This window comes from Balearica regulorum, chromosome 3, assembly GCF_011004875.1.
Source record: "Balearica regulorum gibbericeps isolate bBalReg1 chromosome 3, bBalReg1.pri, whole genome shotgun sequence".
Classification (NCBI taxonomy): Eukaryota; Metazoa; Chordata; class Aves; order Gruiformes; family Gruidae; genus Balearica; species Balearica regulorum.
This window is the reverse complement of record NC_046186.1, coordinates 112,038,648-112,053,497: the sequence shown is the minus strand read 5'-3', so window position 1 is coordinate 112,053,497 and position 14,850 is coordinate 112,038,648. Positions and strand designations below refer to the sequence as shown.

Below are 14,850 nucleotides of genomic sequence, written 5' to 3'. Positions count from 1 at the left end.
GATGTCTGCCCTTGGTCTCGCAGTTCAGCATCAGCCTGAGAAGAGCTGACTGGGGATGCTCCCCTGCACCCCGTCCTGCGCCCCATCGCACACCTGCAGCACCAGGGGTGACTCAGCTGGGTTTCAGCAGCTGCCTGCACGCACACACCGTGCGTTGCCGGAGGGGTTGCCATTGCCTCCGAGGGCAGGTTCCCACCTAAAGCGTGGTATCTCCAGCGCCAACATTTGGGCGAATACCGGCCCACGGTTCCCCAGAGGTCAGGGGGGCGTGAGCGTTACTGCAGGTGGCATGGGCTGCCAGAGTAAAGCTACTGCCCTGGTCATGCCTGCGCAACTCCCCCTGTGCCGCCGGCCACGGGGCTGAGCCTGACCACCGGAAAGCCCTGCTTCCAAGCCGGGTTTTGGCAGCTCCCCTGGTTAGATGAGGAACCACTTCACCGCAGCGGATGGAGCCAGCCAGGGTGGCTCCACGCCAGCGTTATCTCGGAAGGAGAGAGCAGCGGCTCTGCAAGCTGCCCCAGTTTGGAGGGCGATCTGCTTTCCTTGGCTGAGCAGGGAAGGAGGGATGTAGAAGGTGCCAGTCAGGGGAAGATGGCTCCCCAGGCTGCGGCAGAACCTGCCCTGCCTGTGCTTCCCCGCCAGGTTTCAAAGCTCCCCACCAGGCTGACTCACCGGGCTCCTGTCTCCCTGCCTCCCACGGCCCCTGCCACTCCCAGCGTCTCCCTGTCTTTCTCCACCGATACCTCCGCTTCCTTCCCACTCCCCCCCGCCGGCTTGGCGCTGTCTCTCCGGCCACCCACTCACTGCGGCTCCGCTCCCTCGGGGCGCCCGGCATCACCCCAGGTTGCCCAGCCGCTCCCCGCTGAGCCTCTGAGTCCCGCTCCCTGTGGAAACAGCACCCAGCCACCCCCCGTGAAGCCCATGCCAGGTGTGGGTCCCCAGCAGCATCCCCTGAGCATCCTCCTCGGTGGCACCCACAGCCATGAGGCTCAGGGGAAGAGGCTGCCAGAGGACCTGTGCCCCCCCAGTCCTCCACATATGGTCCAGCACCACTGTGGGAGGACAGGGTGGCCCCCTTGGAGAGGTGTCCGCTCTCACAAGGTGGTCAGCAGAGCCCTGAACTCACAGACTCTGAAGCCCCTTCCCCAGCTTTGCCTGCACTGCCTAACTTTTTTTTTGTTGCTTGCTTTCCTGCGATCCCACTGTCCTCTCCGGGAACTTGGGTGCGTTCCTACCGAGCCTGATACAGCAGCAGAGGTTGCAAAGGTAGTGAAATCCCAGGAGTTTCCTGCACATCAGTAGCTAAACAGAGGACAGAAAGCTAATCCCTCTTAATGTTCTTCCTGTGCTTAAAAATACACCATGTGCACAACCTTTATTAGGCACCAGTGAATCCACATGGTCTCTAACCATAGCTCCGACCTCCAAAAGCCACATCCATGCAAGTCAGAGCCCCTCCAGCTCCTCCAGCAATCAGTCACTGGTGGTGGTGGTCCTCAGTCCCCAGGGTTTCTCTGATGTTTGCACAAGAGACATCTCTCTACGCACCAAACCCAGCAACTGCGTGGACAGCGAAGAAATGGGGCGGCAGCCGCTCGTCCTTTTTCACTGGTAGTTTGGATTTTGGGTTCTTTCTGGCAGGAGGTCACAGAAAGCTTCAGCCATGTGGGTCCATCCTGAGTGGGTGTCGATACTGGCAAAGATGAGCCTGATTCCATCTCCTGAGGGGGACCCCAGCTACTGCTGGAACTGCGGGTGGTCTGCCGAAACCTCTCACCCTGCCTTTACCCTCCAGAGAGATGTTTTCCCTCCCCGCGCTACGCTCGACTCAGCACCGCCACATCTCCGTGTTCTCATTCGGCTGCTTGGCCGGTGCCCGCTTCAGTGGGGTGGCCCACGCAAACCGGGGGCATCACCCCACAAAAAACGCATTTTCCCTGCCACCGGGATGTGCTGCACATCGGGATGCACCACACATCAGGATGCACTGCCGTCGGGATGCGCTGCCGTCGGGATGTGCTGCACTCTCATCGGGATGCGCTGCCGTCAGGATGCGCTGTAAATCAGGATGCGCTGTCATCGGAATGCGCTGCCTGTGCTCGTGCAGGCTGAGGGTTCGGGTGAGGAGTGCTGGGCAAGGCCAGCCTGTCCCGTGAGCTGACTGGGACCACAACCTTTTATCGGGGGTTAGGGAGCCGGCAGTCGCCCAGCTCGCCTGGGAAAGCTCTCCCCAAAAAGGCTGGCGTCAGCTGGTGCCGGTGGAAAAGAGCTGGATGAGCCACAACTGGGGTCTGGCCCAGTCAGTCCCTTCCCAGGTTCCTAAAAATAATGAGAGCACTTTCGAAACGCCTTTAAAACCCCCGCTTCCCGCAGCTGGCATAGGCTGATAAGCTGCCGTGCTGCCCGGGGGCTGCGGGGGGCTGCGCTTCCCCCCTCCCGCGAGCCCTGCCGGCTCTGCCATCCCCCTCCAACCTCAAACCTCGGTGGCAGAAAATCCCCTGTCCCCTCCCCAAGGACAAATGGCACCTCTGGGGCCCCCAAGGCTTCCTCATTCCTGCCAAATGACCAGCTGCCATAAACCCCATTGTATGCATACGGAGTTTATGCATTTCTTTGCCATTTCAAAACCCTCCGAGGGGCTGGCTGGGGGTAGGTGCTGCCATCCCTCTCCTTTCTTGGGGGGAATAGGAAGATTAATAGCGTGACGACGGGGCGGTGATAAGGGTATAGAGGGTCAGTGACGAGCTGGAGGAAGGGATAACTGTCTCAGGTGGGTGCCGGGGGACGGTCCCATCCCTGGCCAAGCACCTTTGCATGCAGCTCCCTGGGGATTTTTGCAGCAGTAGAAAGAGAAGATGAGGTCCATCTGGACAACTCTCAGCTCCTCTCCAACGAGGAGGACCGCCAGGACAGCCTTGGCCATTGGCAGTGCAAATCCCAGCTCGAGCACAAGTCTGCTACAAGCTGGGCCAGGGGACAGGTCAGGATGTCCCAACCCTTGTTCAGACGCTGCTGTGTTGGAGATGGACCTTTCCCGCTCCCTTCCTGGTGCCGCGGGGGCACGGGGAGGGCTGGGTCCCAGCAGGGATCCAGCGCTGCTGCCGGAGAGTCCCTGCCTGTCCCTCCTGTGCTACGGCAGAGCATGTGCTCCAACACGCCCAGGATGAGTTAAGCATTGGGATACGCACCCGCTGCCTACAAAATTGCGCAGGGAGCTCAGCGGTGCCGCTTCCAGCCAGGCTCCTTTCCTTACAGCTGTGATTTGACAGCGGGGGGGTGTGGGGTGTGTGTCGGTGCCAGCCACAGCACCCATGGGTGCCTCTGCCCCCTCCCCACCCACCCAGCTGAGGCCAAACCCCGATGTTAGCCCTCCTCTCCCTGCTCCCCACACAGCTGCACCGCCGCCCAAGAAGCCCTCCTCCTCCTGGGGGAGCCCCAACAGGGGTGGGAGCTGGGGGGTACGGCACGCTGCACCCCACAGGGCTCACCCACCCCGCTTTGGGGGCCAGGGACCTCCCTGCCTTGCAGCGGTCCCAGTGCAAGCTGTGGGGTGATTGCTCGTGGAATTACTCCACCAACATGGGGTTAGGGTTTTTTATTTTTTTGCACAAGGGTTTTTTATCTCCCAGTGCCTTTTACAGTGTTTGCCAGGAAAAAGAAAACCCAACCCCACAGCTGTAAGCGTCTCTGCCCTCGATTCCCAACAGCGCTGCTGCAATACCTGCCTCCCACTGTCCGCGGGCAAGGGTCTATGCGATTGCTGCCAATATAATTATAAAGCGCTGGGTTTACATCCTCCTCTCGCTGCTGCATGGCTAGACTTTGGCCTCCGCCTGCATTTCAACCGCCCGTCCCTGCTCAGGGGAAGTGTGTGCAGGGGTGCAGCTCCCCAGGTTGGGTACCCGCTGCAGCCCCCCAAAACGAAGGGCGTGGACAAGTCACGCTGTGGGAAAAGCGGGGTGAGACGTGTAGGGGGGTGGCAGCACCCAGACTGGCCTCCTCACTCCCCCCCTGTCCCAAGGATGCCAGGGAAGGAGCCCAGGGCAGCCAGGGCCACGGGGGGCCCCTTCGCACCCTCTGGCTGGGGCGAAACGAGGCCGCGACAGGGCGAGCGGCAGAGCACACACCTTAGTTTATTTACCTGGAGGTGACCCGCTGGCGCGGCAGCCCCTGGGGCTGGCTGGCTAACGTGTAACCACACATCGCCCGGCTATAAAACCGGCAGGGCTCACGTAGATGCTGCCCTGAGTTTCTGCCCTCCCCGCTAGAAGGAGGAAGTGCACGGGGAAATTAAAATAAAAAGTAACTGTTTTGCAGGCTGCCCTGCAAAGGGAAGGAAAGCTCCCTTGCTCCCTTGCTCGCCAGAGAGTAAAAGAAGGGTTCCCCCTCCTCGGTTTTCTCTTTTCTCCATCACTAAATTTCAGGAGGAGCAGAGTCACTTCCCTCTGGCTCCCTGAGAAGAACTGTTGGGGACCCAGGGCTTGTCCGCAGGGGACAAGCAGCAGAATTCAGCTGGATTGACGGTGACAGCAGGTCAGAGGCTTGGGAATCCCACGCACAAACCTCGTGGGGATGAGCTGTGGTGGCTTTCACTTCATTCATGCCTGGCAGAAAATAAACCTCGCCCAAGTCAGGCTTACCTCTGCCTGCCTGGAGAGGAGGCTAGCTCGGCTGAAATAAGGCTTTTTTAATACATACATTTCATTAATTTATTTTTCAAGTGTCTGCACACAGAGAAGCCCCCAGTGACCTTACCTCTTAATTACAGAGCAGGGACACAAAAACTAACACATTTCCATTTCTCCCTCTGCATTTTCAAGGTTTTGAATACCAACAACACAAACACCCCCCCGCCCCCCCCCCCCAGCAAATCCGATAGAAACATTTACTGCCTGGCCAGGGCGACTGCACCTGGACGACTGATCGATGCCTACGCTGCCACAACCAGGTCTGCCACTGTTTGGGGGGGTGGGAACAATTCTGTTTCTCAAAGTGGAAAAAGCATCACAGTGAGAAAAAAGTGCCTACAATATAGCATTTTTTGCCGCTGTTATTAGTGCTGCTGTAAGAAGAAAATCAATGCTAATACCAGCAGGCACAGCGTGCTCCCCTCCTCGGTGGGTTCTCCCGTGTGCTCAGCTCCGTATCTACCCCCAGACCTCTGGCCGAGGGCGTGCAGGCACACGCTCGCACACCCGCACTCGCCAGCCACACGCCCAGACCCCCCCTGGGCTGGGGCCAAGCGTGCGAGAGGGGGTGGCGGGGCGCCAGGCGCAGCTCCCCTCGCAGCACCCAGGAGGGCTGGGCTGGGCCCAGCTGGGCTCTCCGGGGAAAATTCCTAACGGCAGCGCCGGCAACCTCAGGGAGCAGATGGGAACTGGGGGTAGGTTTGGTTCGGGCTTTTTTTTTTTTTTTTTTTTTTTTTTATTTCCAATTGAGGTAGCTGAGCCATTGCGTCTCGGTGGAGTGCTCCGGGTGCGTGCAAACTCACCCGCGTGAGCACACACGCCTGCACGTGCATGCCCACCTGGAAGGGAGGAAGAGCTGGCTCTGCAAAGAGGGAAGGACAGCTAGCTCACCAAAAGCCCTGGAAAAAAAAAAAAACTGAAAGCTTTGCGAAAACACACCTTTGGGATTATTTTTTTCTTATGCGTGTGTGTGTGTGTTATTTGTTTGCTTTACAGTCTGATAAGAGAGATTGGTTCCTCGCGTTACACGGGAGAGGAGCTGTGGTTCAGGCCGTGAACCTGGAAATGGGCTCAGTTCAAACTTTATTTCCATCCCCTGCCGTATTTTGCACAGTTTTCCTTAGTCTTTAGTGCTACTGGTGACCTGCTAAGGTGAGCCACGACTGAGTGCCCTGTTTTGTGGATTCTCTGGTGACTAATATAGGGTAGAGCTGACACTTCATGGGATGCTACCCTGCTCAGCATAACCAGCCATTACACAAAGCTCAGCCAGAACTCTTCCATGTCCGTCAAAATGGCTGGAATGGGCAAATAAACATGGAAGTCTGAGACGGGACCTGCAATGCTGCCTTACCAAGGAGGCTGGCAAACGCTCGTGTAAGAGCATGGAGGAGAGGGAGGGGTTGGATGAGGCACAGGGGTTGCACAAGCTTCATTTTCTTCGGAAATCAGGATAAAAATGCCCCCTAAGCATTGACTTCAGACATGTTATCCAAGATCACCATAGAGATCTGAGCTGTTTGCCCAGGGGAAAAATGGCCTTCAGTCTCCTTCACATGTGAGTCAACCTTTCCCTGACTGGTGCTCAACCCTGTCTCCATGAGACAACATATACCGCTACGCCCAGGCCAGCAAAGGAGGAACTGAGGCACAGGAAAGAAAGCATCAAAGAAAGGTACAGGCAAATCATACCAGGAACCAGCTACTGGCAGCCAAGGCGTTTGTTTGAGGAAACCTCACGTGGAGAACAATCAGCAGAGCCAGCAAAGAGGCCCTCCTGAGCCACGCTTCCCTCAGCACAAGCTCATCCTTTGTCTCACTCTCTGACAGAATCAGCAACGCAGCTCGTCGCTTTGCAAGGAGTTACCATTGCTTTGCCAACCACGCACACGCTGTCAGCCCCGCGAGATCTCTCTGCAACGGGCCTGGGGACGTCGAGGTTGTGTTCGCTGGGGAACTCGGAAATCTCAGTCTCTCTTGTCCTTCTGCCAACCGCCAGCTAAAAAGTCTCTCCTCAGCAGTACCACTGCTGGGCACTCCTGCCGCCCTCCTCCATCACCCCCATTTCCCAGCCTCTGCAGTGTGCCTCAGGCCGGGCTTACCCAACCCAGCTGGAAAAGTGTCTCAGAAGGAAAATGGGCTTTTCCACATTGTGGCTGCTGCAGGGTTCTAAGCCAGACCCAGCTGCTAATCTAGTCCATGGCTGGGCTTTCCAGAAGTTTGCCTCCCTGAAAGAGCTTGCCCCGAGCACGGGAAGAGGACAACCACTCAAAGCAGAAGAGCAGGGCCGTGTCAGGGAAGGTGAGCACTTCAGCAAGGCCTAGCCCTTGGGAGGGAAGGGAGGAGAGCGGGAGCACCTGGACCACCATGGAACAAACTCAGGCTGTGAAAGCACAGCCCAAATGTTCCCCACATGGGGTTGCAGCCCCTCGAGTGATTAATGCCAGGCTTGGGTAGAGGCGCTCGGCTTTCAGCCGGGGTGAGCTGCGCCCTTCCACAGTGCCAAGGGCGCTGCGCTGGCTCACATCCGCCGTGCATCTGGCTCGACCCTGTTCTTGGCACTCCAGTGGCCTTGGACACGTTACAAGCACTTATGCGTAAGTCTTAATAACAGTAAACACACCGATGTGAGCAAAACTATTAGACTCAATTGAAATATTATCATTCCCACTAATTTTGCCTTTCATTTTAATCACATTCATTCTGCTGACAGATGAAAAAGATTATAACGAGGAGGGATTGGCTTCACACATTTGATTTTCCTCTTACACTCTGGATGGGGCTGGAGATTCGACCCTGCCATCTTCTTGCGGCAACTGCTCCGTAACTCTCCTAAGCTCTACCTGGAAATATCCGAGCCTGGTTTTGAGACAGGGAATGTGGTACCTGCTGAGGTTGAGGTTCATTGTGCCCCACCATCCTGCCTGGCAGCAAGGTGGGGCAGATGCTTGGAGAAAGAAGTACAGAAAGGAGTCAGGAATAAGTCTACACCTTTCACAATAAACCTCCCACCTTCCCGTTTATTTGTGGTTTAAGGCGTTCATCCAGACATCAAGGGCATTCCAGGAATTTGTACAGTTCCTTTCCGAATCCGCAGGTAAGTTCATCTTCTGTCGTACCGGGGCAATGACTTCCACAACTCGCTCACGCGTGGGGTGACCTTCTTTTGGCTTGGTTTAAGCTTGCTGCCCACACCCCCACTGGTTACCCACGGACTGTGGGAAATGGTGAATGATTGTTCCCTGACCTCCTTCAGGGTTTTATAGATCTCCTGATACATCCCACCTCCCCGCTAGACATCCTTTATCTTTGATAGACTGCTCAGTCACTCCTCTGCACATCTGATGCGCTCATGCGGGTGATAACACAGCAGATAGAGAGCGACTGCTGACAAGTTCCCTACTTTACAGGAGCGCAACCTGAGCCTCTGTCTGCTCCACAGTAGCCACGGGGAAGTTCCCTTTGAAGTGCTACAGGGTGAAAGTGCCCCAAAATGCCCAAGTCCTCCAGCTGAAGCCTGAAGCACATCTGAACATGGTGGATCAAAGTCGCTCATGACAGCCATCTGTTGCCCTCACACGGGAGCACTGGGAACATAAATTTTTCTCCATCTGTAAAGCACTCAGATACTCTAGAGAGGAGGTGCCAGGGAAGAGCTCCCAGGGAGAGGAATAATGCTGTCTTCAGAGCACGAAAAACTGCCAACCACGAGGCCTGAGGCCACACGCTGAACAATGAGAAGAAACCAAACAATTGAAGAGCTGCTTTCTCCAGCTGCTTGTCCTATGCAATTTGGGTTTCATGGGCAAGGAAAGCGCAGAACTGGAGGTCTTCACGCAATAAAAGCAAAAAATCTCCCTTGAACACTGGAGAAATCTCCTTTTGTTTGTTTTTCAGAGCTGCAACCGCACTGGAAATGCAAGCGCACGCCGGCAGGAAGCTCCAGAAAACACCCCCTCCGGAAAGGCACCGGGCCGCCCTCCCTCTGCGGGGGGCTCCCAAGGGGCCAAAGGCCCTTTTTTAGCAGCCCGCATCGGCGTTTCTGGTCCGGAGGGCGACGACCCTCCCGCAAGAGCCCAGCCCGCGGCGCTGGGGGCCAGTCAGTCAGTCAGGGCTGGGCTGGGCTGGCTGAGCGCCGGCCGCAGGACACCGCTCCCGCTGTCGTCGCGCCTCAGCCCTCGGGCGCAGGGCACAGGGCCGCGGCCTGCTCCCTGTCGTGGGCCCGGGACTGGCCCGTCAGGCGCCAGGGCACCCCAAACCCCGGCAGAAAAGTCGGGGAGCCCCGGAGGCCGCCCCACGTACGGGCAGGCGGCCGCTTCAGCCGCCCTCCCCTCTCCCAGCGCCCCGGGGCGCGGCTCGGGCCTTCCCCGCCCGACGGGGCGTCGCTCGGCCTGGGCCGCGCATCGGCACTCCGTTACTGTGGCCTTTCTCGACGCGCTCGGCGCTCGGCTGGGGGCGGGGCGCGCCTCCTCTCCCCCCCCCCCCGCCCGGCCCTTCCCCCCGCGGCGAGCAGGCGGCTTCGGCACGCGCCGCCCGCCCCGCCGGCGGCGGCGATGTCGAGGAGCTCCCGGGCGGTGCTGGCCGTCTCCGCGCTGCTCTCCGCCGCCACCGTGGTGGCCGTACACGTCCAGCAGCGGCGGGAGCGGGAGGTGAGTGACCCGCCGCGGGGGGCGGCGGGGGGAGGGGGCGAGCGGGGCCCCGCCCCGCCTCTATACGGCGGCCCTTGCGCCCGCGGCCGCGCCCGCCGGTAGGACAGGCCCCGCCCCTGAGCCCGGGGCCCCGCCCCCCGAGCCCCGAGCCCCGCCCCCTCACCTGGCGGCCTGACCCGAGGTGTCTGGCTAGAGCCCCGCCCCTCACCTGTAGGCTCGGCCCGAGGCCTCAGGCCAGAGCCCCGCCCCTCTCCTGGCGCCCCGCCCCTGCGTGTGCCAAGCCCCGCCCCTTGCCCCATGCCCGTGCCGGACCGCGCGGCCTCTCCACGTGTCTCTGCCTCCCGCTGCCTGCCCGCTGCCTGCCCGCCCCTGAAGACAGGCCTCTCGTGCCCCGCAGGCAGCCCCTGCTTCTTGCCGCCTTCTGTGCCCCTGTGTGACGCTGGGGGCCGCGGGCACACGGGTGCGGCCAGCCCAGAGGCCACAGCCTGCACAGCAGTGCCCTGCCTGCACAGCAGTGCCCTGCCTACGTGCTGCCGCCCCCGCTCTGCCCCCGGTGCTTCTCTGTCCTCGAACTACCCTTCCCCCACCTTTTCCACCCTCGGCACCTGCCCTTTCCGTGCTTACGTAGCTGCACTCCTGCCCTTATCCCGTCCCGCCCGTTACCTACAGGGGCGAGTAGCGGCCAGGAGCTCCAGGGAGAGGCACGATGGGCCTTTCCTCATCCTCTCCAGCCGCTGGAGGTGGCGTGATGCGGGAAGGATGTAATCCTGCACCCTCTAGGCCCAAGGGCACCACCCTGGCAGCATTCCCAGGGCTCTCCCCTGTCCGGCCGTGCTGTCCCGCTGGTGCTCGTGCCTCTGGCAAGGCACGTGCTCCGCTTTTCCTGAGCTTCACGAATGCCTCCCGCCACAGGGCAAACAGCGCTGTTCCATGCCGTGCAGCCAGCCCCGGCTGCCTTCTGACAGGACAGGCAGAGTGCAAGCTAACAGAAATGCCATGTGATAATAAAACAGGGCGGTTTTCTGTGCTACGTTTACAAAAATAAGGTAATTCCTGGCAGGTACCCTGTGTGCAAGAGAGCCCCAGCCAAAAGTGTCAGGTCAGACAATGGCGAGTCCCTGTACAGAGAAATCCTGCCCGGGACTAGAAGTCCTGTGATTGCAGAATGGATGTGTTGCATGTGACAGAAGTTTGGGCAGTGAGTGTGCAGGTTTAGACCCTGCTGATAAGCCAAATGGGTACCACTATGAGGGCACACGTCTGATTTTTCCCTCCTCATTCACAAAAAAAAAATCTAGAAAATGCACACACAAAAAGGCCTGTGTTAAATGACTGTTGGTAAAGGTCTGAAGCAGTCAGAAGTTACAGAACACCAGAGTTAAGTTGCTAGTCCGTACTCCAGCTCAGTTGCCTGTTGCGTGGGCTTTACGACACAGTCTGTCAATACAGGATTAAATTTTTTTCCCTCAAGAGATTGTTTCTGTCAGTGCTTGAGAATGGTGGATCTTGGAGGATGAGACTGATCTGGGTAAGGAAAGAGGCAGGTTAATTTGCCGCAGAAGGTGGGAAACAGACTGAATGGCACAGGCAGGAGCAAGGAGAGAAGGGCTGGTCTCTTGGAGTGGTGGTGGGTAATGGCTCTGCTTCAGCTGGCGCTGACATAGATGCTGGGTAGATCACTAAAGTTCAGATTTTTGCAGGTGGTTGCGAGCTAATTCAGCGTGCCTGCCTTGAGCACCGAAGGTCTGGCAGGAACATGTGGTAAATGCTCCTAAACTACAGCTGAAATACATGGGAGCTGTACTTTGAGCATGTGCTGCAGGACAACGTGTGCTCTGAAAAAAATCACCCTTGGGTGTTTCAGCAACACACCTAAACTTAATGGATGTTGTTGACCTTAATCTTTGGCTGATATCTCTCCTTCATCTCATAGACTATGAAAATAAATTAACGTTTACAAAACGTTCGTATTCTATAGAAGTAACAGGCATAAAACAGTCCACAAGTAAATGAGTAACGCTACCGTCAGGGCAGGATCTGTGTGTCATGACCAAGTAATGCCTGGGGCCACAGGCTGAAGAAGGAATATGAAACTAAAGGCTGAGTACCTGGCCAGGATCCGTGCTGAGCACTGAACAAGACAGCGGTCCCGTGGTATGTGGAGGCCATGCTATGACTCAAGTGCAAAACACAGATAAATTAGGGGCACAACAGTAAGTTTACGGTGTGCATTCTACCAGTGTATGAAGTTTAGTAAAAGTGGATCAGCAAATAAGTTGATGTGGTTAACGTCCTCTGGTTGCTTCATGTATTTCTAATGATACCAGGAAGAAAATAGGGACTTGCTGCCCTTTGCCCATTCCTGTTGCTCTGAGCTGTAGTGATTGCTTGGTTTGCAAAAGAACATTAAATTGCTTTGGTTGTTACACCCAAGGTTGCTGCTGCAAGCTTCTGCCTGGGAACATCCTGGGTTTCCCAAATGAGATAGCATTGGGCAGCTTTCTCCCTGTGGGCCTGTTCTAACTTATTTTTCCACAGCTGGAAGCCACCATTGCTGTGGAGGGTATTGGTGTCACTGCTGGCAGGCTGCCGGCAGTTTTGCTGAGTGTCCTAGGGATGGAGGGGTCAAAGGTTCACAAACCAGTCCTCCAGTATTAGAAGTGATCTCCCCAAAAGCTGGATTTCATGCTGATCGGTATGTTTGCAGGGATATTAGCATTCTTCAAGATGCTGCTGCTGCAGAAGCGAAGCCGAAATGATAAATTCTTTTTTTCCAGCAATCAGTTTAACTCATTATTCAGAAGTGCTAAGGCTCAAAGCTTATCTTTTATAAATGAAATCTGAGATTTTCTCTTTATAATTCTTCAAGTCAGGGAATAACAGCTTCAGGTTTAAGGAACCCAGTTATTTAGATAATGTAATGGAAATAAGTAACATGGATATTCTGCAGTCCCAGTGTAGGGATTATTTCAGGTTTATCTTTATGCAAATTAATAAACTTTTGACTTCTATAAATGGATATGCCAGGCACAAAGTGATTTGAGCTTGTGCACCTCTATCTAAACTGATGCAGAAGACGAGCAGGCCTAACTTCTGAGAACAGAGGAAGGTGAGAAGATTAACTGTTTCATAGCTCTTTGTCACTTGTGCTACTCAAATTATAAAGGTATCTTTTGCAAACTGTGCATTTTTGAAGTAAATGCATTCACCATCTGAAAGATTGCAGAATAGCTGTGTTTTGTGAAGGAAAAAGAATCACATTCTTGATGTAATTGTTCAATTACGTTGTATCCCCCCCCACATCTTTTCTTTGTTGTTATTAACTAATAGTAATGAAATAATAAGTTTACATACTTTGTCTTTAGTGATTACTAATTTGTAACCTGAGTTCAGTTGATTGAAGCCAATGGGAAGGAACTGTTTTTATTAGATTAATTTCAAGAGAGGGTTTTGATTATTGGCTGACATATGTGTTTGTGCATTTTCTTAACAAGATAGACTATTTCTTACACAAAACCTCTCTATTTTAAACTTGACAGGAGAAATAATTGCCTTTGAAATGTGCAGTTATTGGCACTCTAGATGAAGAATTAAAACCCTGTGAGAACTTGTCAGATAATAATCACAAATATCTTCTACAATGACTTCAAGGTCAGCTTTCAAATAAATTATTTGCAGGTGCATTTTGGCATCATTCAAACAGGTCAAATACATTATTAATCTTTTTTTGCCATTAGGCTAAATAATTTATTCATACCTCCAGTATCCAGTGGCTAACCTTGGTACCTGTGAAACTTTCTCATTCCTGAGTCCACGCTGAGCATGAGTTGGTAATTTAGGCAGGTGGATAATGCTTTAACTAAACTTCAACTACAGATTCTCATCTTTAGTTGTGCTAAAACATGAGTGCGATCACACAGCTTGATTTAGATATGAGCAAGGGTTGACTCTCCACAATAATTTCATGGTTTTTACTCATTTATAGTGTTTCTGTCCTCACATATTTTCTGATAAGCTTATGACTATTGCTTTGAAATCTAGTAAGTGAATATCAGAAAGCACATCGCCTGCCCCAGGAGTTCAAGCCAAACCACAAAAGTGGACTGTGCATCCCATGTTCTCCTTTGCACTAGTCTTTGGTTTTCCAGCTCAGGGAATTCAATCAGCAGAGTATGACTTGCTTTGTGAAGGAAAGAAAAAGATAGTTGTTTTTTGCTGGCTGAGCTGTCTGGACTGGCCGACCCTGGGGTGGGACAAGCAGAGTGGGGAGCGTGGGGCTGGAAAGATGGCAGCAGCACCAACTTTGGTCCGTTGAAGTTGCTGGAGAACTGTATCTCAGCTATATGTCGGGTGCACAACCGATTAAATGCTTCACGTAGTCCCTGTTTCCTTCCAGACTTAGTCAGCCTTGCCATCTCCTCCCATCACTGTGTCTGATCTTAGTTGTGCACATCTGGACTAGAGCAGCTGGTTCCCAGCTAGTCCCTCCCCACCCCAACCCACGTCACCACTTTTGGTTTCACCTAATTATCAGAGTGAGAGGTTAAATGTTTCACCTAATTATCAGAGTGAAAAAAACTTCCAGGTAGCAGAGAGAGAGAGAGAGAACAGTAAGGAGGAAACAAAACCAGCTGGTATTTTCTTCGGGCTTTTTACACCCAGCGCTGGGCTTGCCCTCAGTTTGAGAACTGTCAGTCTGTGTTGCACATTTTATTTATAATGAATGCTTTAGGTAAAGGGGATATTTTTTGAATGAAATGCTTTGCTCTTTCAAGAGCTTGGCATAAGCAGGCTGTGGGGCTTCTGTCAGCCCTGCAGTAAGAGTTTACAAGGTATTTTTTTAAGAGTAAGACATGAGCAGAAAAAAGCAGATGAAGACACAAAGCAGTTTTTCCTAAAATCATTTGCAATTTGCCATCAAATTCTCTCCAAGCAGAAGAGGAGTTTTGGGGAGATTAGTTTGATTTGGTAAAGATTTAGGGCAGAGGTAACAGGATTTTATAGATCACATCCATCCTGCACGGCACAGGAATTAGGGGTGCATAGCATTTATTTGCTCAATAGCTTTACCGCTTAGTAAACCCACCCATCTGAACTGGGTCCAAATAAAGCGCTTTTTGGTGTAGTACCATCAGCTTATCGATATTGACTGTCAGCACCTGTAGTTTTAGACTGAAACCACATTAAGTGGCTGTGGCTGCAGGCGGTGGCAGAGGACTGAGAACTTCCAAAGGCAGCATGGTGAACAGCCCTGCAGGAGGGGTTAGAGCTGGGTGGGGGTTAATCGCATTCAGCAGCCAACAGGCTGTGATAAATCCTGTCCTTTGTGTTTTGATTCTTCTGTTTTCAGAGGCTGCACAGTGGAGTTCTCAGAGATCTTGAGCGTCAAAATCAGAAAAAGGAGAATATTCGCCTGCTAGAAGAGCAGATTGCTTTGACAAAGCAGCTTATGGAAGAAAGAGACAAGGCGCTAATGGAAAAAGGGTCCCAGCAGTCCTAGGCACAGAGGGTAC

General features: G+C 54.2%; 1 protein-coding gene across 1 annotated transcript; it reads left to right on the top strand.

The window, feature by feature from the left end:
* The first annotated feature begins 9,160 nt into the window (after positions 1-9,160).
* On the top strand, positions 9,161-14,837 carry PET117 (PET117 cytochrome c oxidase chaperone). Its single transcript, XM_075749506.1, has 2 exons — positions 9,161-9,337; positions 14,688-14,837. Exons 1-2 carry the CDS (start codon positions 9,242-9,244, stop codon positions 14,835-14,837), a joined length of 246 nt encoding a protein of 81 aa, XP_075605621.1. The 5' UTR covers positions 9,161-9,241.
* Positions 14,838-14,850: the final 13 nt, after the last annotated feature.

Bases quoted from the DNA above. Each gene is read 5' to 3' on its own strand.
- PET117 (XM_075749506.1), top strand. From the start codon at position 9,242: ATGTCGAGGAGCTCCCGGGCGGTGCTGGCCGTCTCCGCGCTGCTCTCC. The intron at 9,338-14,687 runs GTGAGTGACCCG...TTCTGTTTTCAG, and splicing joins AGCAGCGGCGGGAGCGGGAG to AGGCTGCACAGTGGAGTTCT.